Genomic DNA, 22,809 nt, shown 5'->3' with positions numbered 1-22,809 from the left:
GCGTGTGCGCGCCGGGCACTGCAGGCGCCCCGCGCCGGCCAGAGGGGCGGAGCCTCCGCCGGGTGCCGCCCCCCGCTCCTGCTCAGGCTGCAGGAAGCAGGGTCCCTGGCAGAGAGCAGGAGGTCTGGGGGTTGGGCAGAAGCTGAGCAGTACCAGTCTGGAGTGACTAGGAGACAATGCCTCAATGCAACACCCACATTTATTTGAACTGTACAAGGTAGAAACAAAAGCCCCAAGGAAAAGAGGCAACAACCACTTCACATGTGTTCAAAGTCTGGATAATTGCACACACTCCTGGGCAGCCAGGTGTGGAGGGGTGGAACCCATCGAGCTATCCTGGCCCAGCACAAGGCCCTTGGCCAACCCAGCTTCTCAGCCAAGCCTCTGCCCAAGCCAGGTGCCTGGCTGAGCAGCAGGGCAATGCCTGACCCCACAGTCCCCACCTTGGCTCAATGGCCCGTGACTTCCCACACCAAGATCTCGTTGTGGGCCGCAGTGAAGAGCAGCTGAGCAGACGGTGCAAACCTGCACAGCTGCACCGAGTCATCATGGCCAGCAAAGTCCTGCACAGCCCCCGACACACAGTCCACCAGCCTCAGCACATGCTCTGCAGGGGGACAACATGGGGTGGGCTGGGGCAGGTAGAGTGCCGTGGGCCCTGTGCCTGTGTCTACAGTTCCAGGACCCAGGGGTCCTCCAACCCTGGCTCTGTGTCCAGCTGCGGCCGGTGCCTCATTAGGGAACCTGGCACCCCGCCCCTCCTCATCTCCTGACCCTATCTATGACCCCCCGGAGAAGGTGTCCTCACCCCACGTTCAGGGACAAGGGGTATGACTCAGTGTGGGGACACAGGTGTACCCACTCAGCCCCACTCAAGACACCAGCACTCACCAGCAAAGCCAATGGCCACAAGGTGGGCACGGGGGGAGAGGCTCATGGACACAGCAAAGAAAGGCAGAGGGATCTTCTCCACCACCTGTGGGCAGCAAGCGTGAGGCACTAGGTGGGGGTTCCCATGGCCACAAGACTCATCCCTTCCCAGCCCTGGGTCCTTTGGGCTCCCAGCATCATGTGGAGGGGTGCACATGCCTGCTTCTGGTGGAGGCTGTAGAAGACCACCTCACGGTGCACACCAAGGCCTGCACACACCAGCAGCGCTTCATCCCAGGGGCAGAAGGCGGCGAGGGAGGGTGGCAGGCAGCCAGGAGCCTATGGAAGGCACAGCATGTTGTGGTAGGGTGGGGGCACCCTGCCCACAGGGCCACCAGGACTCTTACCTCTGTGAGGGCGGGTGCTGGGAAGCTCAGCCAGTCTACGAGCTCACAGTGGTCCCGCAGCCAGTCAGAGGCCCAGACGCTGACCCGCTGGTCTCCGCTGGCGGCCAGCCACAGGTCCATGCCCTCTGCTCCAAGGTCTCCATACTGGGGGGATAAGGGCTGGTGGGTGCCGCCTGCCCTGCTGTCCCATCCCCTTCCCTGCCAGTACCCTTGGCTTGGGCCAGGCCCTGCAGGCTCACGAGGCCACTTCACCTCTTTTCTCGTGCTCTGGATGGTGCAGATCGGGGCACCTCGATGGTCACTCAGTACGCGGAAGGTCATCCCTGTACGAGGGTGGCTCACGGCCACGAGCCCATCCTTGTCTCCAGAGAGGAGGGTCTGACCTGGGCCAGGCAGGGACCATGCTGTTACTCGTGAGCCCCCAGCCCTGAGCTCAAAGGTGTGACTGGGCCAGAAAGAAGCCGTACTGTCACCCTGAGCCCAGCCTCACCGTCAGCAGAGAAGGCGATGGCTGTCAGTGCAGCCGAGTGGGGGTGCATCTTGAGCTCCATCGCTGTGCGGGGGATACTGAAGACCCGCAGTGTGCCGTCGCTGTAGCCTGCCGCCACCCGCTGCTGCTCTGGGCGTCCGCAGGACAGGGGGCTCCAAGCCAGGCAGAGACAGCTCTGGGGACCCATGGTGGGAAAACATCAGCACTCCCCTGGGGAGTGAGGAAGGGGCCCAGGCCCAAGACCACAGACAGACACCAAGGCTATAGGGAGAACGCGGAGCCCAGCAGGGGACAGGTGGGACTGGAACCTGGCTTGGGCTCCACCCAGGGGTGCACCCCAGCCCCAGATGCCCCCTGAGTACCTGGCTGAGCACCTGGAACTGGATCAGGAGGTCCATGCTGGCCAAGCTCCACACCCTCACGCTCCCGTCATCACTGCACGTGGCACAGTGGGACTCGCTGGGGCTGAAGACCACCTCGTTCACCTGTAAGGAGCCACCACCCTACCTGAGGCCCATGGCCCTCAGGCAGAGAGGGGACACAGCGCAGCCAGGTCATTCACGAGAGCGTCTATCTCTCCCTCAAGGCTGCATGGCCCCAGCCCCCAATGTAGCACAAAGAAACTGTCCTAACCTCCCTCCCTCCCAAGTGTCCTCACAGTAGACCTGGGTGGAATCCAAATTGCAAGAAGCCCAGCGGTCAGTTGAACTGGACTGTCCGCTTGCTGAGACATTACGGAAGGAAGTGTCCTGACAGAACCCAGAACAAGGGACTCCCGGGGGCCACTTCTGGGCTTCATCACAGCTTGGGCGGGGGCGGGGAGGCTGAGACTGTCGTCTGTGTGTCACGTGTGTCGAGGGAAAAAGCAGTCGTGTGATTACACAGAATCAGGATCTCTGGTGTAAGAAAAAGGAGACAAGGCCATACACCAATGAGGTGAAAAAAACAGCTGAGTCCTGAATTTGAATTACAAATGTATGCATGAACCCCTGATGCATTTTATCTTAGGAAAATAATAACAGCTCTCTTTGGCTGAGAAGTGCTGGACCCCTCTGGGCCTCAGATCATGACCTCTAAGCCCATTTCCCACTGGAGGGACCACAGGCTCTGGAACAGCCAAGTCTGGTCTTGGGCAGTGCTGCAGAGGGAAAGCCTGGAACACCTGCGGTCCACAGGAGAGGGGGACCACTAGTGACCACCAGCTCAGGTCAAGGACTTGGCACCCTCAAGCCCTGGTGGGTGGATAAACATATCCTATCTGTACCATGAAAACATATTTGGCAATAAACAGAAGTGAAGCACTGACTTTCAGTACAACTCAGGTGGCCCTTGAGAAAACGATGGTCAGTGAGAGAAGGAGACAGAAAGCACCAGAGAGTGTGTTTCTGTTCACAGGGACCACACAGAACAGGCAAAACCACAGGGACAGAGTTGGTGAGCACCTGCCAGGGGCTGGATGGTGAGTGCTTAATGGGTGGGGGGTTTCCTTCTGGGATGAAAGTGACTGCAGTGATGGTTGTACGGTTCTGTAAATATTTCAAAACACCGATGTAATATGGGTATGTGACACACAGATTATACCTCAACACAAAGCCGTTACCAAAGAAAAGGAAAATGTAATCCTCACCACCTCACACAAGACTTTCTTTGACAGCTACTGTTATGCCTGAACAAATGAACACAGATTTTAAAAAAAAGACCCAGGAGCCAACCTGAAGACCTGCCACCAGCCAAGGCCAGGACTCCATGAGCATCAAGAGAAAATGACGGTGGGTAAGCCAGACCCACCAGCCCTTAAAGGCTCTCAGAGACTAACATGCTGGCTGCTGCTGGGGAGCCTGGACCACAAAGGAGACACTCATCGACCTGTGCCCTGTCCCAGCCCCAGGGCAGAGGTGGAGAGCTCTCGAGGCTGCTTCCCTCCTGAAGGAACAAGGTTTCCAACTACTGCCGCCTGCAACTTCTGCCACCAGACAAGGGCATAACTGGTGGGAGACTGAGGGCTCCCAGGGGGAAGTGACACTGGGACTGACTGGCCCTGACTAGACCCTGGCCCAGCCTCCAGACCCCTTGGGCCCCAAAGAAGCACATCCAACCCTGGTGGTGGAAGACCCCAGGGCAAATGACCAGTTTTCTTCACAAGTAAATACAAGGGAAAAACGTGGCGGCAAAGAGGAAGGGTCGAGAAGACCACAGGGCCTGGGGCTGCCGCATGAGGACCCGGCACGGACCCTGGGCCCACGAGGAGGGGGAGGGGTGCACGGTTCCAGGTATGCAGCTTGTTCTGGGAATGCCTGGACATTCGCAGCTGAGCTTGGGCTGGGAGCACCTGGGGGGCAGGGATGGAGGGAGCACGTGACGGCTGCCCAGCCCGTGAGGGCTGGGATTCCCCTCAGACATCCCCTGTGGCAAACCGACGGCCCGGCGGCCTCACCTTGCTCCTGTGGCTGCTGATGAGGCGCGTGTGGGTGCCCTCAGCCCAGCTGACATACCAGAGCGTGCCGGCCGTGGTGCCCACCACACCCATGTCCATGCTGTCATGGAAGACTGCACTCACGATGGCCCCATCAAGGGTCAGCTCACGCTCCATAAACACTGAGCTAGACCTAGAGGGGCAGGGGAGCAAAGAAGTGGCAGCAGTAAGAGCCCAGGAGCCAGGTGGTTGGGCCTGGAGGCCCTGGCCTTGCCCGAGCACGTCCCCGGGGGACGCATCCAGCAGGCAACAGAGCGCTGGCTCCCAGACACGCCGTGGATGCTCACCTGGCCCCGGAGCCCTTGCGCCTCAGCTCCGGCACGGCCCCCACAGCCCACAGGCGCAGCCGCCTGGCGTTGCTGCCGCTGACCAGCCGCGCACCCGAGCACAGCAGCACTCCTGGGGGTCAGGAGAGCGCGTGAACCACGTCCCCAGATGCCCCAGCACCAGGACTCCCAGGGAGAACCGAACCCAAGCTGTCAAGGGCTGCAGGGACTCTGTCAGACACCCACCGATCTCGCCGTTGTCTGCCTCCCAGGCCAGGAAGCAGCGGCCGGCATGCGTGTCCCAAACACACACCTGACCAGCACTGGAGCCGCAGTAGAGCAGGGGTGCAGCCCCGTAGCAGAGCGAGGTCAGCTCGCACCCCCCCACCTCCTTGGGGATGGGCTCTCGGTGGACCTGGAGGGACACAAGGGCAGTGTGGATCAGCGATGCCCTGGGGCTCAGCCAGACCCCATCCTCCAAAACCGCCTCTGGACCCTGGTACCTGGAGGCTGACATCACCCCCACGTGGCTGCAGGAGCCACAGGGTGACAGCACCCTGACCCACACAGGCAAGCTCGCCAGCGTCCCAGGGGTTGAAGGCCACACCGTGCACTGGCTCCAGAAGGCGTGTGGAAGACATGAGCTTGTAGGTGGCCGTGCTCCACAGCGCCAGGGTACGGTCCGCATAATCCCCTGGGGGAGATGTACAGTGGCTGCGTCAGGTGCCCAGGGGCCCCAGGACAGGCAGGGAGTCCGGAGACCACTGGCCTCCACCCCCGCCCCACTGACCCAGCGTGATGAGGAGCCTGTCGTCTGGTGAGAAAACCAGGGCCTGGACAGCAGTATCATGGTAAGAAAGGAGCTGCTGGCAGGAGCCCCCCGGCACGCCCCAGACGCGTATCTGGCAGCGGGAGGCAGTGCTGCTTCGGCCTGAGGCAGAGGCCAGGACCTGGAGGGCAGGCGGGCGGGTGGTCAGCAGGAAGGGCATGGTCCACAGGCCTGTTCCAGCTCTGGGTAAAGGGCTGCTCTGGACGTGAGAGCTGGCCGCGCACACCTCAGCCCTGGGTGTTCAGGGTGGGCACCTGGGCGTCATGGCTGAGGGCCAGCGTGGAGATCTCCTCGGGGTGGCCGAGCCAGTGCTGCTGGGCACCAGAGTGCAGGTCCTCCACCACCACCAGGCAGCCACACGTGTAGGCGAAGAAGCCTGTGGCAGGGGGGTGGGGGGATGGGGGCACCTGTCCCAACCCATCCTGCCCGCCCCACAGCCACGTGCGCTCACGCCCACTCCTCCCACGCCCACCCCAAAGAGAACTCTTGCTCCGAGCAGGAAGTGCCACCAGGAGGATACAGCCACCCTGCAGCCCAAACCACCTGCGGGCCCCTCCCTGGGGCCTGGCCTAGGGGTGGACAGAGCTGAGCCCGCCTGCCGCGTCTGGGCCGTGGCCCCCACCTGTGTCTGGCCTCCAGACCAGGTTGGCGTGCCCGTTCCCATTGTAGCCCATGACGGCCTTCAGGTGCAGCCACTCGTGGCCGGCAGGGGGTAAGGAAAGGCCCTGTGAGGAAGTGGACCCAGGACACTGGCGCCGGCCCACCCAGGCCAGCACCCCCACCTCAGGTTCTGCCTGCATGCTGGGCCTGGGACGGAGCCTTGGGAGGTACGTGCTCCTGGGAGGAGGCAAACGGCAGGAAACGTGGGCACCAAACCCTGCACACAGTGGCCAGCAGGACTGGGAGCGGGGCGTGCAGAAGGGGAGGCAGGAGGAGGAGATGGCTAGGTGACTTGAGGTGACCGGGGCGGGGCGGGGCGTGGGAGATAGGGAAGAGGAGGGAGGGAGCCAGACCGTGGGGTGAAGTGCGTGGGCTCAGCAGGACACACCTGGGTCTAGCTGGTGTGACAGCGAGAGCCTTTACCTCGCTGGAGAGACCATGGGGCAACTGCCACCAAGGCCTGGGCTGCCGTCAGCTCTGGGAGCTGCCCCCAGAAAACCCCAAGAAGCCTGTGTTTACTAGGGAGAAGGAATGCCCCCTGACACCACACAGCCATGCCGCCCCAGCCCCTGGGGTGGCAGGGGCCGTGAGGACCCCCCACCCAGCCAACCTTGGCCAGCGGGGAGGCCTTGTAGCATGCTGTGAAGTGCCAGGAGGAGTCCCGGTGAGTGGGGGGCCAGGCCCTGGCTCTCCCAGGGCCACCGGCACCTGTCAGGGAAGGGAAAGAGGACGCGAACCCCCAGGGACTCCACAGGGACCCTCCCTGCAGTCACCCTGCCCTAGCTGGTCAGACGTTTGGGGTCAGGAGGCACAGATGAGCCATGTCCCATCCCCCCCCTGGCCCAACAGGGGCCCCAGGCTCTCCGCTTGCCCTGTAGGTGACCATCCCTTATCTGCCAGGAGTAGCCCGGTCTGTCCTTAGGCCATGTGGAGGCCATGTGGTACGTGCACCTGGGCCCTGGCCCAGTTACGAGGGACCCTGCCCCACCCTGCCGCCCCTCCCCTGCTTACTAGGCCAACCACGGGGGTGGGGTGGCATGCCGAGATCCCAGGGGCCCCCTGCAGCCCCCCAGGCCCCATCGCTGGCCTTGCCAGCCTCCTTCTGCACCAGCACAGATGGGCCTGAGGCCTGGTGGAGACCCTCGGGGCCATGGCTCTCATCTGACTTGGAAAAAGCACCTGGGCAGGGGGAGCAGACAGTGAGGCGAGGGAGCAGAGCGCCCCCATGCCCCTGCCCCTCCCCCAGGCCAGGAGCAGCAAAGCATGTCAGGATGGAAGCCGGGCACTCATCCCCTCCAGGCCCTCCCAGGACCCCTGCCCTCACCATCACGGCCCTCAGGGGGCCTGGCACAGATGACCAGCCCGGGTGAGGACGCCTGGGATGGCACAGGCACCTGCTGCCGGGGAAGCCCATCGGTCCCAGACGCCACGTCCTCCAGCTGTCTTGCACCCGGACCTGAGGACGGAAGGAGCTGGGCTATGCTCAGAGCCTGGCGAGGGCAGAGCAGGAGGTGTGCCCGGCCCTTCACCCCCAACCAGCTCTGCACTGGGACTCCCCCAGGAGAAGAACAGCCTTGTGCACCCACAGCGGTTACAATGCCAGCATCAGACATCGGCACGGAGCCTGCCAGCGCGGACGGACCACTCACCAGCTTCGCGGGTCAGGGAGGCCCCAGGAGAGCCTTGCACACTGCAGAGGCGAGAAGAGAGGCAGTCGGGGGGTGGGAGGCATGCAGGGGGAGGCCTGGCAGATGCACGTTGAGGGCAGGCACTTGCCTTCCTTGGGGGGCTCTCTCAGGGGGGGCCAGAATGTCCCAGAGAAAGATGGCGTCTCCCACGCTGAGGAGCTGCTGATGGTCAGGGGTGAAAGCCACGGCCCGCACGGGCTCTGAGTGGCCGATGTACACCTGAGGGCAACAGCATGGCACACAGAGACCCCTGAGGCACAGCCAGAGATGCCTGGCTGCCAGACTGGGGAATGACCGAGAGGCTCTTGTGCAGCGTCAGGCTCCAGCAGGCATGGGGAATCTGGGGGACCGTCCTCCACCCTCCTTCCCTCCTGCCTGCCCGGGCACACACCTGGCAGCCAGGGCTGGCCTGTCCTGAGTAGTCCCACACCTTGACGGCCCGGTCAGCAGCCGTGAGCAGAAAGCGGCCGTCCCCACTGAGAGCGAGGGCAGAGCAGGCCGCGGGGTGGACAGAGGATAGCTGCGAAAGAGCACGCTTGCTGGGGGAGAAGACTGGAGCACACAGGACTGCCAGTCGGGGAAGTCCCCTTCTCGGAGAATGCCACCTCTTGGGAGCAGCAGGTGGCCCAGGGCCTCCCCTCCTCTGGGCACTGTGGGCACCAAAGCCAGAGCTGGGAAGGAGGCAGAGGCCAGGCCGCCGGCCGTGGCCCTGGGCTCACCTCCCGGACCACGCGGCCCGAAGTGGTATCTAGTACTGCAACCATGTTTGAGGACGTGGATACCAGCAGGTGACCAAGGGGTGTGGGACCAAAGCAGACAGCTACAGCAGAGTCCAGGCGGCTGCCAGCCAGGTCCAGGGAGCTGACATCCACCCTCAGCAGCTGGGGGAGAACAGCAAGTGTCCCCACCACGACCCCTGGGCAGAGCTCAAGCCCCCAGAGCTGGGGCCCAGGCAGCAGGCGCCCTCAGTCACCCTGCCTGGCATCACCCCTCCGCCGCCCAGCCTTCCCACAGCTCATACATCCTTTGTGACGTGAGTGTGGCCTCCTACCCAGGGGAACCATGCAGCCGCCAGGGCTGGGGTGCTCATGGGGTCTGTGGGCCAGGCTGGCGTGGCTCCGCCTGCACTGGACATACAGGGGGTTCCAGCTGACTCACCTCATCCAGTGAGGCTGCGTCCATGATGGTCACCGTGTACTTGGAAGGGCCCACGAAGGCCAGCAGGTGGCTGTCCCCACTGACTGCCAGGGTGCTGGGGCCCAGGCAGGCCTCCTGGTACACCACATTAGCTGTCGGCACGTGTAGGCAGGCAGTCAGCTTGGTGAGGGACGGGGCACCAGAGTAGACACCGGTTGGGGACCTACACCTGCCCCAACTGCGGGAAACACCGGCCTGGGCCGGACAGATCCCACAGCAGCCAGCCCGTGGGGTCCGGATGTGAGGGCACCACGGACTGCCAGGAAAGCTGGGGGCTCTCCCGGAGTGACTGCCAAGGGACCGCCTGGCTGGCCCAAGTTACAGTGGCCATGGGAGGGGACCGATCCTCCTGCTGGCCTGGTGCTCAGGCTGCATGTGCTCACTTTCTCTTGGGGCAGGGCGGGCACAGATTCTCATTGACCTTCAACCTTGCGGGGCTGGTGAGTCTTAAAACCACACTTGACCCTGGAAATCTCGGGAGTGCGACTGTGGAACACAGCACTACGGTCAGGGGGCACTGCACACGCCCCACCTCCACAGGGACCTGACCAGGGAATGGCTGGGAGGACAGAGTGGGGCCGGGCCTGGGGGCCTGACCTGCCACACGCAGGACACGGCACCGGGGTGCACTGCTGCGGTACTGGCACTGGGCCAGGGTGCCCCGAGAGCAGGAGCTGAACAGAAGGCTGCCGTCAGGGCTGGCAGCCAAGCCTGTGATGGCTCCAAGGTGACACCTGCACACAAGAGACGTGCTGCCTTGCCCCAAGCTGCACCATCCCACACCTCCCACAGAATCCCTGAGGGGCAGCAGAGGGCGAGGCTTCCTGTGGACAGCCCTCCCCCGCACTGCCTGGCCCCCACACACCCCAGTGAACATACAAACCATCCCAGCTTCCACTGGGGGCGTCTGTGGGGCACCCACCTGTGCTCCACCAGGACCTCGGTGACCTCCAGGCTGAAGGAGCGGATGGCCCCACTGCTGAAGCCACAGAAGAAGGTAGGCTCGGTGGGGTGGAAGGCGACAGCACACGGGGCCTCGTCCGGTGACTCAAAGTCATAGAGCTGGGGGGCGGGGCCACGTGAGCACAGACAGGCTGGGGCAACCAGCTGGCCACAGGCCCGAGAGCCAGTCTCTCTCCAGGTGCCTTGAGCCTTCAGGCCCCAAACACAAGCAGGACCCAGAGCTCCGCCCACCAGGCCCCAGCGTAGCCTATGGCCCTCCAGGCCCTCCCCCCAGGCCAGCTCCCCTCCGGTCACACCCCACCTGCTGCAGGGTTGCCAGGTCCCAGACGCGGACAGTGTGGTCCTGGGACACAGTGGCCAGCTGTCCCCGGCTGCACTCAGTGGCAAGGGCCAGCACCGGGGCGGCATGGGAGCGCACCAGCACGCTGTACTCCCGGGACGGCATGTCCAGGAAGCCCAGGTGGCCTGAGGACGTGGTGGACAGCACGCGCAGGCCGTCGGGGCTGACGCAGACGGAACTGACGGGGCCCTCGTGCTCTGCGGGCAGGGTGGGTCACTGACCACCCAGGCCTGAAGTGGGGTGGACCCGGCACCTGGGCCAACCTGGGCAGGCTGACCATGTCCAGGCTGCGCCGACCCCCAATTCCCCTCACCAGGACACTGAGAAATGCGTTTCCCTGTTGCCTGGAGTCCCACCTCCTTATGGGCTATGGCAGGCACCTCCCCCAGGACCATCCACTCCTAGGCTCAGCAATGGTGGACCCCAGGCTCAGGACACAGCCGCCTGGAGCCCCATGACTGCCGTCCAGCCTGGGGACGCTGCCCTCCTGTAGCGACCCAGATGGCGAGGTCCCACCTGCCTCCAGGAGCACAGAGGAGAAGTCCGGGGGCCAGAGGCGCAGGTAGCCATCCTCGGAGCCCACAGCGCAAGTGGCCTGGGAGATGCTGAGACTGCTGATGGCGATGCCGGGGCCTGGGCAGGAGGAGGCTCGCTCAGCCCAAAGTACCAGGGCTGCTCCCCTCAGCACAGTAGGGCCCACCTACCCAAACTGAAGCTCTGCTTCTGTGGGAGGGGGTCGCCAGGGGTCTGCGTGGGCAGGAGGCGGCGAGCATGCCGCACAGCCATGCGCTGGTGGTCAATCTCCAGGATGTGGCCGCTGCGGCTGCACACATAGCTGCCCAGGGAAGCAACAGGTGAAGGCCGAGGGGCAGCAGGGAGTGGGTGTGCCCTGGCCGTTAGGGAAGGGGGGGCGGCGCTCACAGTGTGTGGCTGTCTTGGACCCGCCTGAAGGCCAGGTCAGTGAACTCCAGTGCGTGGTGCTCCCCCAGGTCCACAGGGCAGGAGCGCAGCTCCCCACCTCGCAGCCGCCACAGCCGCACACTGCCCCGCCCACACGACGCCATCCTGCAAGAGGTGGGAGGTGAGCCATGGAGGAGGGGCCAGTCCCAGCACCAAGGGTGGGTACATGGGCAGCCGGTCACCTGGTTTCATCAAAAAAGGCGACCTCAAATGCCTGGACGTCCACATCACTGTGCGCCTTCGCAAGGATGACAGCCTCTCCACCTCGCCCCACCTGGGCCGTGCCCCACACCACCACCATCTGCAACAAGCCCACACTGAGCGCCCGCCACCCACCTGGCCTCTCCTACAGAAGCCAGCCCGTTCAGCTGAAGGGCGTGGAGAAGTCAGCCCCCTCGACCTGGAGGAATCTACATGTGCCCACCCCGAGGCTTCTGCAGACGTGTCAGGAGCAGAAGACACAACCATGAGCGTAGGGGAGGCCCTGGTGAAACACCTGACTTCAGTGATGCTGGTGTGTGAAACACATCCAGCTCAGGCCTGCAGGACTCGCCACGGAAGAGGGCAAGGCTGGTCGCTCAAAGGTGAGCTCCGTCCAGGAGGGAGTAAAACAGGTGCTCTTTGGCGTGTGTGGTGCGGGGGTGCCCAGCAGGGCTGGGAGAGGCCCAGGGGACCCTTGCTGCCTGCCTGCACCCCGGGATGGGCTGCCCCACCTCCCAGCCCGGCCCCATTACCGTCCGCCCATGGCGGTCCTTGCCGACGCCACAGAGCAGCTCCCCGTTGTTGGCGAAGCTGCAGACGGAAAGGCAGCAGTCAGGTCGTGGGGGCCAGCTCCCACCCCCCCAGAGGCCCTGCACCCACCTGAGGGAGCAGACGGTGTGGACTGGGCTCCGGAACAGGGACAGGCAGACCCCGGTCTGGACATCCCAGAGGCGCAGCATGCTGGAGGGCCGTGCCTGTGCTGAGGCCAGCAGCGAGCCGCTCCCGTCCAGCGCCAGGGCAGAGACCTGGGGGGCAGCAGGGTGAGGGAGGGCATGTGCCTGAAGAACAAGCCACCCCTGGGCCAGGGTGCCCACCTTGTCTGTGTGGCCAAGGAAGAGACGCTGCTCCCGCGTGTCAACATGCTGGATGACAATGACCGCGTGGCAAGGGTACACGACAGCGGCCCCGTCCTGGGTCCACAGGGCCTGCGCACAGGGGCCAGAGACTGAGGCCACAGGCTGGTCGGCTTCATCCCCCCATGCCTCTACTCCTCTGCACATCTCCCAATTCCCACACATGGAAGTCAACGGGATGCGCGCACCGAAAGAACAGAAAGAGCTCAGGTGCATGCGCGCACAGACAGAGCTTCCTCTAAGCCCCATCTGCAACACGAGAAACTCTGCGGTTCAGATAACAAACGGCCAAAGAGCCCACAAAGCTGAACCAAAGACTTGGAGCCCGCATCCAGGAGGCCCTGGCAAGCACACAGCGTCCTCTCCCACTGCTGCCCCCAGGGGGACCCACAAGTCTGGCCCACACCCGGCCCCACCCGGCTGAACGATGGGCGTCAAAGCTTTAGAAAAGGAGCAAGGGCTCTCAGGTCTCTGGAAGCTAGAGCAGTTGGACCAGCACCGACCCGGCTGGTGCTCATGACACGAGGATATGCCTGCGACGGGATGTCATCGCACCAGGGAAGCGCTGAGCACATATGCACGTGCGCAGCGCTGGGCGTCCGCAGCAGTGAAGGGACCTGATGCCCACAGGAGCTTGGCTGTCCACGCAGCCAGCTCGGGGAAACGCGGGGTCTGCCCACCGTTCCCTCTGTGCATCTGACACTTGTAAGACCCAACAAGAGCACAGGTGCCCTCACCCATTTGGTGCTATGACCCCCAAAGCCGATGACCCCCTTGAGTCTCAGGATCGGATCCGGGAGGAAGCTCTGGAACAGGCAGACTCACAGTGAGACTCCCGGGTGGCAAGGCCCCTGTTCCACCAGGGTTGCCCCACCCAGAGCTGGTTTCTGCCTCCCAAGAAAGCCACCTGGTCCTGGCGGCTTCTGCCAGCTGCCCTGTGGCAGGAAGCCAGGATTCCAGTCACACTCCTGGACCCTCCATGTACCCCAGTCCTGCCCCTGCCTGAGCCCAAGCCCTGCCACAGACCACTGGGGCTGGGGGCAGAGCACCAGCCCCCTCCTTACTCTTTGTCGAAAACGATTCTTGCCCAAAGCCTCCTCTTGCTGGCTCTGCTTTCTGCTAGGAGGCTGGATGGGAAGAGACCATCAGAAGCAACCATCTGCTCCATGCATGTTCCCAGTGGGCAGAGGCCCAGCAGCCCTCTACCCACACCTCATCCACACACACACCCCCCCCCCCTCGGTGGCACAGCTCAGCCCCACCTTCCTTGGGAAAGGCACTCACCTCTTGTGAGGATGCACCCTCTGGGGCTGTGCACTCCACAGTCGGCTGACGCGCACACAGGTGAAGGCCGTCACCGGCCACGTGCTTGTCAGCGGTCTCCACCCACGCCAAGGGCTCCTGGCTACAGCCACTGGAGCCACCCACACTGGAGACCTTGGAGTACTCACAGGACAGGCTGACTTCTGGAAGGGGCCTGGGCATGGAGGGGGCCTGACGGGACTTCAGGAGGACAAGTGTCGGTCAGCACCCTGAAGCCACCACCTCCAACCCCATCTCCAAGGGCACAGGGCACTCACGGCTGTGGGGCCATGCTTCTGGACCATGGTGGCCAGGCTGTCCCGAACAGGCTTGCTAAAAGCTGCCGGGTGAGGGAGAAGCCACGACACGGGTCCCACTAAGACTGCAATGGAGAAGAGCCCACTAAGCAGAGAGCAGACGCGCCTGTGAGGACGTGGCCACAAGGCACCGGACGGGGGCAGCAGTGGGCCCTGGCCTTGTCCATTTTGCAGGAAGGAAGCCGCACCAACAGCTGCAGCTCACCTTACCACGGGCCCCAGCACCCCCTCCCAGTTGGAAAGCTTGAAGCCGCCAGGTACTCTAATAGCAACCCCCCACACTGGTCTGGGGCCTCGGGACAGCCTCTCCTCACCCTTGCAAGCACTGCACCGTAGGGTTCACCTCCCCAGTTGCAGCATCAGGCCCCGCTCTCCCACCAAGCTCCATGGGCCCTCCAGACCCGAATCAGGGTAGCCACTGGTCCCACAGGCCCACCTGCCTCAGGAGGGGAACAGCTCTTCTGAACCAGCTCCAACGGCGTTTCTGAGCTGTCGCTTGGAAACCTCGGCAGAGGTAGGGAGAGTCAGCTTCCAGGGGTGGCCCTACCCTCCCTCCACCTGGCCTCCCTCAATAATGGGCAAAGCCGTTCACCGGATGTGGACATAATGGTCGTGCCAGCTCTCCCCTTTCGGCACCGGGAATGCCATTTCTCGAGGTATGGGGGTGATGGGCAGTTGTGCACGCCGGGCTTCAGCGACACTGACAGCTACGAAGAGCAGAGTTGTTCCAGGTCCAGGGAAGCCCACCCAGCTCCTTCTCCCAGCCCAGGCAAGACTCAACACCAGGTGCCGGCAGGGTACTGCCTGGCCACCAGCCCAGCCACCATCTCCCCAAGCGGCTGCCTCGGGAGCTGGGAGGCTCAAAGACAGTACAGCGTGGGAGTTTTCTCCACATGCCAGGGAGGGTGTGGAGGCCAACACACAGGGAGTTAGAGCAGGTGGACTACAGGCTAAGCACAGACACAGCCCTCACCGGGGTCAAAGCACAGGTCACTGGTATAGATGCTCCTGACCAGCAGGCTAGCACACAGCCTGACACTCTTGAGGTGGCTGTAGCGTCGGTTCAGGTAGATCAGGAGGATGTCACGCAGGTCGAGCTGCAGGCAGGTCCAGCGGGCACCAAGGAAGCCCACACCTACCAGATGTGCAGAACAGGAGGGAAGGTCAGCGCCTACTCCCTCACCAGCCAGCCCACAGCACTCTCTGTCCTCGGCCTGCCCCCACTCTCATGGCCACAGCCACGTGCCGTTCCACTCAGGCTGTCCCTAGCCCGCCTCCCCCTAAGCCTTCAGGCTGGTTGCCTCTCCCAGACCATCCGTGTCCCATACACACCTCATCTACAAGTTACCTTTCTTGAGTGTCCCAGCCTCACAGATGAGAGGGAACTGAAGCCACGTGGCTGTGGACTTGAACTCCTTGAAGATGTTGGAGAAAGACACTCGGATTACCTGGCTGTCCTGTGGGGACACAGAATGGCCGTGAGGAGAGAAGCCTGCAGCAGGAGTGCAGGGCCCCCACCAGCAGGCCCCACTCCCCAGCTCCGCACCTCTGTAGACACGTCCAGGTGAATGACAAAATGCTTGGCAGGCAGGGGCCTAAAGAGCACGTACAGGTACCGTCCGGTCAGCCCCAGCGATTGGGTGCTGGTTTTGGGAAGCTGGATGTAATTGGCAGCAGAGACAGAGCCCCGCACGCGATACACGGTGCACTTGAGGGTCTTGTCCTGCAGAGAGAGATGGGAGGCGCGGTGTCCGGCACAGCCTCACGGAGCGCCAGGAGGGCTGCAGCAAAGCGGCTCAGGAGACACACTTACCGTCACGGCAGCCACGTCGCCCTCCTTAGTGGACCGCTTCCACTCGTCCACCTTGAAGTATCTGAAGACGTTGAGGAACGGCTGCTGCCACACTGGGGGGACACGGGGGCGTGAGATGCCAGACCCACCGCGGGTCCAGGGAGGGGGCCGGGGCAGGGTCTGCGCACCCCGCAGCGGTGACGGCCAGCGCAGCGCGCGGACTGGGCTCCGGGCGAGTCTTAGCACCAACTCGTCGCGGCGGCGCCGGATCTCGGGCCCCAGACCCCGGCTCCCGGCCCCCTGCCCCCGGCCCCCGGCCCGCGGCTCCTGACCCCGGGCCCTCCCACTGCGCGCTGCTACCTCGCGCCATGGCGCCGCCGCTCGAGCTTCCCGCCTCGGCCGCCGCGCGCCCCACGCAGAGCACGCAGTACGCGCCTAGCAACGGCCGCCTGGCAACAGCACCGCTTCCGCCGTCAGGGCAGCAGGGCGTGTGATCGCGCTTCAGGGGGTGGGGCCTGACACGTGACCGCGCGATTGGGCGGGGCCTGGAGAGTGATCCGCGGCGGGGCAGGACCCCCACCCCGACGTCTCTCGGGGCGCCCCAGGACCCTGCCCCGCCACGTTTTCTCCTCTGCTGTGGTGTTCCAGGGCAGAAGGAGCCTTCGCCACCCGGCCTCTGCGGCCACTCCCAAGCCGGGACCCCCTGGGGGTGCTGTGGCACCACCAGCTGTAGGATCCAGGGAGGTTTCAGACTCTCTGGGGCCCATCGTTATATGGGGAATGAGACACAGCCCAGAAATTGTAAACTGCACTTGGCAGGAGCTGTCCCCACCTACCCTGTTGCTATCTAGCTCTCTGGAGGCATGTGTGTCAGCCGCAGGCAAGGTCACCTGGCCCCGCAGGTAAAGCAATGTCCCACAGGACCCCGAGGGCTCCCCACCAAACCTGGGGGATTCAGAGACAGCACCAGGCGTCCTGAGACCTGACCCTAATCCTTGGGTGGCTGGGATGCCATCTCAGGGCCAGTTATGTAACATCTCTGGGTCTTGAGGCCAGGTTCAGACACCTGGGGGGTGGGGGTGGGGGGGTCACGTGGGGCAGGGTGGCATTTACAGACTTCTACACAAAATGGCCTGGCCCAGGACACAGGAAGGCAGCTGGGCAGCTGTGGAGAGATGAGGCTACAAAGGAAGTTTGGGCTGGGCCTGGTGCTGGGACACAAGTGCCCCCTCCCCCATCCACCTCCCACACCCACCAAGTAAAGACCTCTCCAAAGGGCAGTTTCTCAACTTTATTAGCCTGGAGCTCCTCCCTGCCAGCCCCATGGGCTGGTCCCCGGGCACAGTGAGCAGGACTGAGGTCAGACAGGTTCAACCCCTGGCCCCTGGCAGCCTGGAACAGCTGGGCCCAGGGGTCAGCAGGGGCAAAAGTCCAAATGCTGGCACTTCAGGTGTGGTCGGCGCCTGGCCAGGCCCAGGGTGGAGCACGGCCCGCAGCAGCAGGTGGACAGGGCACCGTGGTCCTCTCCTGGCAGAGGGTCCAGCGTGGGGTAAGGCCAGGCCCTGCATGGGCAGCATTCCTTCCAAAGCTGTGACTAGGAGCAGTTGGTGATCCTGGCCAGGAACTGCTGTGCCCACCACTCGTCCAGGTCGATGGGCACAAAGTCTGTGGGGGAGCAGAAGGCTGGGCAGTGACGCGCCTCCCAGGCTGACCAGTGTCTCCCCCCTCGAGCTGACCACAACCCCCTCACCCGCACCCCAACTGTAGCATATGCTGGGAAGAATCAGGTCAGGCTCCAGTCCTCTTCCCAACCCCCTGGGGCTAGAACCTGGCTGAGCCAGGTCAGAGTTGGAGGAGGTAGAGGGGACTCCCTGAGGGTGGGAGAGGGCTCACTCTGCAGCCGGGGGTTGGGGGTCCTCTCCACGTATTGCACAGGCCTCGGCCCGCTCTCACCGGCTGGGCCACCACCCAGCTGCTGCTCCACTTGCTGCCAGGCTGTGGGGAGAGGATGGTCAGGCTGAGCCAGGCCCCTGGCACTCTGTCTCCCACCCCAGGGCCTGGTGGCTTCCCTGGACCCCAGCCTAGAACTGGGAGTGGGCAGCCTGCTGGATGGTCACAGGACCTAAAGACAGAGGGCCCAAGAAGAGCCCAGCCCTCTGGTGACTTCGAGTCAGGTTACAGTGGGAAGAGGACCAGTGGCCCAGGCCACACCCTCGGGCCTCAGCACTACCTTCGGACACAAATCGGACGTTCTCCTCGTGGGCAAGCGTGTAGGTCTCCTGGGTTCCCTCGAGAGACGGGGATATGGCAGGTGGCCGCCGGCCATTCACCCGATTGAACACGAGCCTCGGCCCTGGACTGCAGGAAGGGGAGGAGATGGTCAGCGATTGTTCCAAGTCCAGATGCTACCTGGCAGAGCTCCAGAACAGTGTCAGGCTACCCCCACCACCCCCTGGGCCAGGCCCAGCCTGGGCACTACCCTGAACCACAGGGAGGCTGCATGCTGCAGCCAGTGGCTAAGGCCTTTCTCCTGCAGGCCTGTGCCCTCAGCAGCTCAGCTCGCACCTGCAGCCCCTGGCCCTGAGGCAGACCTAAGACTGAAGGGGTGGGGCACTCTCTGTGTCCCCTGCAGATCTGTCCCTGCAGATCCCCTGCAGAGCACCATGCTCAAGGCACATAGGCGGCCCTCCAAGGGTCTCTCAGGCACTCCTACTGCCACCTGCCTCCCATCTCCCCTGGACCAACCAGGCCTCCAGAAGCCCAGGTTTTGACCTGAGTAAAGGTCACTTGGCCCAACCCCACCCACCAGGTGCAGTTCTTGGTCACTTTCTCCCCCACAGAAGCCTCTTCATCTCACGATGTCCCCAGTGTGGGAGGAAGGACCCAAACAAGCGCTGGCGGCCTTTGCCTTTCCCTCCCCCAGCTGCCCCAGGCCCCCAAGGACAGCTCCTGGTCTGGCTAGACAGTGCCAAGTGCTGAGTGGGCCATCCTGGGTAGGGAGGGTCTGACTGCAATCCTGGGCCACCCCTGTGGGCCCCAGACAAGGGGCTGTGCTTTTGCCCACAGAGGCAGAAATGCTGAGTGAGGAGATGGCCCTGGGTGCTGGAGCCTGGCCTGGTGGGCATTTGATGCCCAGGTGGCCACTGGGGCCATCCTGGCCAGCCGGGCCCAAGGCATTGATGGGCTTCCCTGGCCGGTGGCAGCCGGCCCAGCCCTGTGTACACGGAGCCCGGGACAGGGCCGTGGAGAGAGCGGGGCCCACACCTACAGCAGGAGGTGGGAGCCGGGAGTCCTGGGCTGCACGTGCCACTCCGCCAGGCACTCGCGGTCCCGCCGGCCCGCTCGCCATCCTGGGCTCAGGTGCCCCACCGCCGCTCGGGGTTCCTCCTCAGTTGAGAGGGGCACTAAAATAAAGAGGAGCGTCTTGAGGGGCACCGGTCCCGCCAGCTCCAGGCTGACAGGGCCGGGTGGCCACAGAGAATGTGGAGGGGCAGGGCTCCTCCCAGGCCTGAGCTATACCAACCAGAGGGCATGGATGTTTGTCCTCAACTGGGACAGGCCCTCGCCTGCTATCCTTACCCCTGCAAGGCCGCAAACTCTAGGAAAATTTGGAGACTGAACATGAAAGCAGGAAAAAAAAGAACTGCAGTCAAGGGCTGTGAATCACAAGAACCTAGGCGGTGGCCTGGCCAGGGCTGAGAAGGAGCCCCAGCAGGCAGGCACATGCCCGCCCCCTGCTGGCAGTTATGTAAGGCTGCTCTGCAGGCCCTCTGGGGGAAAGGGCACAGCTCCCCTGTGCACCTATGGAGGAGTTCGTTGTCGGTCCCCTCTCTTTCTCCCAGCTAGCATCCCAGGAAAAGCTCTGCCCACAAGCAAGCTCCACCCAAGGCACTGGCAGCCCCAGAGTCCCTACTCAGTGCCTGTCCACAGGGGCTTCCTCTTACTTAATCTCCTTCACTACCCTCCAGAGTAGACCGCACATCTGTTTTCAGCCCAGGAACCTGGGCTCAAGAGGGAAGTGACCTGTCCAAGGTCACATGTGGTGAGGGGGTGGCAGCATCAGAACTGTGTGCCTGTCTGACCCCAAAGCCCACAACCCAGTACAGCTTCAAAGCCACCTTCCCTGCACCATCAGGTGGTCATGTGGCCCCATTTTCTCTTCTCCCCAACAGTTGATCTTACTCTCTGTCGCTGGGAGGGAGAGCTCGTCAGAGGCACAGACTCAGGTGGCCTGTTTACCACCACGGGCAGTGCCCAGACCCATGCCTGGCCAGAATCTGAGCCAGGACGTTTAGCAGGTCAGGCGCTTTGAGCACCTGGGTACACCAGGCACAGAGGGTGCAGCAGTGGCTCAGACTCCCTTCCAGGTGAGTCTGGGTAAGGGAGGGTGGACAGGAAGTCTGGGTGGAGTGATTTTTAGAGAGTTGCCCCTGAGAAGTTTCAGGAGCAGGGGTGGGAGCTCCAGGTGTGGAGGACCTGCTAGCTGCTCTGGCCTCCCAGCAGGGGGCTCTTCAAAGTCCCTGAGACTCGGAGGGGGGCAGCTCAAGGAAGGAGTGACCTCAGAGGGAAGGGGGGACAGCATGACCAGCACAAATTCTGCCTTCCTGCCACTCCCCTGCACCCTCAGTGCCACACAGGACTGCAGCAGGCCAAGGGGCAGGGCTCCAGCATCCCCGTGACCCCCATAACAGCTGCAGCACCTTAAGGGTTCTGCACTATCTTTCCCATCTCTCTCCCGAACTCCCTGATCCTGCCACAGGTGCACCCTTCCGTCCCCATTCCCCAGCAAAGGGACCATGCAGAAAGCAATGAGTTTCCCAGGTAAAAGAGTGGTGGGGCTCCCTGCCTGGGTGATCAGGGGGGCTACACACCTATGTCTTGTTCCCTCCCCTGGGAGGTAGGAGAGCTGTGAGGACCAAGGCTGATGTCACAGGCAGTGTCACAGCACAGCCGGGTCCTGGGACGTGCCCCCTAAGGTCCCACTCACCCCTGTCCCCAGGAGGGACTTGTGGCCAGCCTGCAACATTTTCCTCACTAGGACCAGTCTCAAAATGTCAACATGCTCCTAGCAGGAGGCCCCTGGGAAGAGCCTCAGCCTAGAAGGGCCCTCACAGGCTACCCCCACCTGTGGCATCGAGGCCAGTACTGAGGGGAAAGGGCAGGCTGAGGGTGGCCCGCAGAACACAGCCCCCACCTCTCAGCCAACCCTGGAGGCTGTTTGTCCTCAACTTGGGCAGAAATCCCAAGGCCTCATCAACCTTGGGGCCCTGAGTCTGCTGCCCCCACCCACCCCAGCCCAGCGCGGAAGCCCTCAGGCCTGTGTGGGCCTGGACCAAGCTCTAGGCCCAGAACATGTATAGAATATGTGAAACCAGAGGCCAGGACCTGAGCCAAAAAGTTAAAGGTTCAGTCCCAGAGGGTGGAGAATCTGACCTCCAGGCCACAGACACTTGGAGGCCAAAGTGTTTGGACTGAGTCTCCGGTGGCAAAACTGCTGGTCAGGAAAGAAGGAAAAACCACAGGGCCAGCAAGCCCCGAGCACCTGTGGGGGAAGTGGGGGGAGGTTTCCACACCCAGCCAGGGTGTTTGGGGTGAAGGGCAGAGGAGAGCAGTGGCCTGCCAGGGCCCGAGAGAACCACGTGCACCTTTCCCCAAGCACGGGGCTGGCAGCCTCCTGCTGCGGGCAGAGGCAGGCTGCCTGCAGGCCAGCGTCCTGGGCCACCCTGCTCCCGCCCTGAGGGCGAGTCCAAGCAGCTCGTCTCAAACCTTGGCCCCGCAGCCCAATGTCGGCCCAGGCACCTGACTCAGCCGCCTGGAGCCCCTCAGATCCAGGAGCTGGTCGGCTTTTCCCGACTCGGGGTCCGCGGAGTCCCACAGGGCTCGGAGGTGTGTCACGCACATCCGGCCTAGCCCCCTCCGACCCAGCCAGGCGTCAGGTGAGGCGGAAGCGCAGAGGTGCGGGGTGAGAGCTGCACGCGCAGGCGGGGTCCGCGCGCTCCGCCCCCTCCGCGCCTGCCCGGAGCCTGTGGCCCGGTCTCCGCTAACCTTTCCCCAAGGTCACCCTCGCGGTCCCGCGGCGGCCGGCGGGGGAGGGGAGGGCAGGGCTGCGGCCGCGGCCGCGCGTCTCACCTCGACAGGGGCCAGGGTCCCGGCGGCTGCGCCCGCGGGGGCTGGGGGGGCTGCGGGGTCGGCGGCACGGGATGCCGGCATTTCAGGAGCTCACCGAGCCTGCTCTCCACCTGCTGCTGCGTGGGACCTGCGGGCACGGGCAGGGCGCGTCAGCCGCCGCCGCGCCGGGGGCGGGCAGCGCGTGCGGACCCCCGGTCGTCCCCTCCCTACCTTGCCCGCCCTCGCTGCGCACCTGTGCGCCGCTGCGCGACCAGCTTGCTGGGTCCCTTGGTGATGGTGTACATTGTGCGGAGGGGCCGCAGCGAGCCCGCACCCTCCGCGCCCTCTCCGCCCGCCGGCCCGTGGCCAGATCTCGCGCCCTCCGCCCGGCTGGCACTCGGCGGGCTCCGAGGGCGCGGCCCCTTTAACGGGCGGCCGGCGCTGCGGGGAGGGGGCGGGCCCGCCACACACCCCCGGCCCTTAAAGGGGCCGCGCCGAGGCACGCGGCAAGGGTGGCGCTCCGGCCTTTGAGAAACTGGCAGGACCTGCGGCGAGGCCCGAGGCCCGGGCGGGGTGACCGCAAACAGCGCCCGCCCCTCCCCGCCCAAGGCCTAGGCCAAGGAAGTTCTCTGGGCCCTGGGCCGCCGTCCGCCACAGGCACCCAGACTTGGCGAGGCTCCGGCCCAGGCCCTTGTGCAATTGGCAGTGATGTCCGAGGAGCCGAGGCATTGACAGACGCTGGGAGTGATGTGTGGACCCTGGAAGCAGAGATATTCCCACTCACGTCGGAGACCCTCCACCAAGGTGCCTGGGTGGGTCTGGGCCAGTATGCCGGTTCGCTCAGTTATGGGACTGAGGAAGTAGAGATGAGAAAAAGGGGTCAGCCCCCTGGATTTGAGCAGAGACATGGCACCCTGGGAATCTCCCTTTCATCCCATGGGATAGGAGCAGTGGGTACATTCTGCTACGGCTCATCCTCCCATGCTGATGTGGGCCCGCAACCCCAGGGAGGCGGGAGGCCCTGTACCAATC

General features: G+C 63.9%; 2 protein-coding genes across 10 annotated transcripts; both read right to left on the bottom strand.

Moving 5' to 3' along the window:
• Positions 1-180: 180 nt before the first annotated feature.
• On the bottom strand, positions 181-17,072 carry WDR90 (WD repeat domain 90). Of its 7 annotated transcripts, none has more exons than XM_057747872.1 (43): positions 16,960-17,072; positions 15,691-15,782; positions 15,424-15,600; positions 15,226-15,334; positions 14,851-15,012; positions 14,470-14,584; positions 14,314-14,381; positions 13,839-13,942; positions 13,543-13,761; positions 13,323-13,385; positions 12,996-13,064; positions 12,220-12,330; positions 12,005-12,150; positions 11,878-11,935; positions 11,326-11,444; positions 11,105-11,248; positions 10,888-11,018; positions 10,700-10,816; positions 10,145-10,380; positions 9,803-9,942; positions 9,478-9,614; positions 8,842-8,972; positions 8,403-8,564; positions 8,075-8,203; positions 7,772-7,902; positions 7,645-7,685; positions 7,320-7,451; positions 7,007-7,174; positions 6,606-6,703; positions 5,958-6,060; positions 5,590-5,711; positions 5,297-5,456; positions 5,010-5,200; positions 4,753-4,921; positions 4,528-4,639; positions 4,202-4,373; positions 2,130-2,252; positions 1,768-1,942; positions 1,530-1,660; positions 1,278-1,421; positions 1,090-1,209; positions 892-976; positions 181-607 (listed from the first exon to the last, which is right to left on the bottom strand). In XM_057747872.1, coding segments are annotated over exons 1-43 (5,475 nt in total). In that variant the 5' UTR covers positions 16,961-17,072; the 3' UTR covers positions 181-449. The 7 variants fall into 7 exon arrangements, with proteins under 7 accessions (XP_057603855.1, XP_057603854.1, XP_057603856.1 ...); XM_057747871.1 differs by lacking the exon at positions 16,960-17,072 and adding an exon at positions 16,030-16,054; XM_057747873.1 differs by lacking the exon at positions 16,960-17,072 and adding an exon at positions 16,030-16,054 and having other exon boundaries at positions 14,314-14,372.
• On the bottom strand, positions 16,946-22,365 carry MCRIP2 (MAPK regulated corepressor interacting protein 2). 3 transcript variants are annotated; one of them, XM_057747915.1, is made up of 5 exons: positions 22,031-22,349; positions 21,799-21,925; positions 17,900-18,027; positions 17,563-17,664; positions 16,946-17,334 (listed from the first exon to the last, which is right to left on the bottom strand). In XM_057747915.1, exons 1-5 carry the CDS (start codon positions 22,080-22,082, stop codon positions 17,264-17,266), a joined length of 480 nt encoding a protein of 159 aa, XP_057603898.1. In that variant the 5' UTR covers positions 22,083-22,349; the 3' UTR covers positions 16,946-17,263. The 3 variants fall into 3 exon arrangements, with proteins under 3 accessions (XP_057603898.1, XP_057603896.1, XP_057603897.1); XM_057747913.1 differs by lacking the exon at positions 17,563-17,664 and adding an exon at positions 18,938-19,092 and having other exon boundaries at positions 17,114-17,334; positions 22,031-22,365; XM_057747914.1 differs by lacking the exon at positions 17,563-17,664 and having other exon boundaries at positions 17,114-17,334; positions 22,031-22,365.
• Positions 22,366-22,809: the final 444 nt, after the last annotated feature.

This window comes from Hippopotamus amphibius, chromosome 9 (genome assembly GCF_030028045.1).
Source record: "Hippopotamus amphibius kiboko isolate mHipAmp2 chromosome 9, mHipAmp2.hap2, whole genome shotgun sequence".
Lineage (NCBI taxonomy): Eukaryota > Metazoa > Chordata > Mammalia > Artiodactyla > Hippopotamidae > Hippopotamus > Hippopotamus amphibius.
The sequence above is the reverse complement of the archived record's forward strand: the minus strand, read 5'-3'. Positions and strand labels throughout refer to the sequence as shown.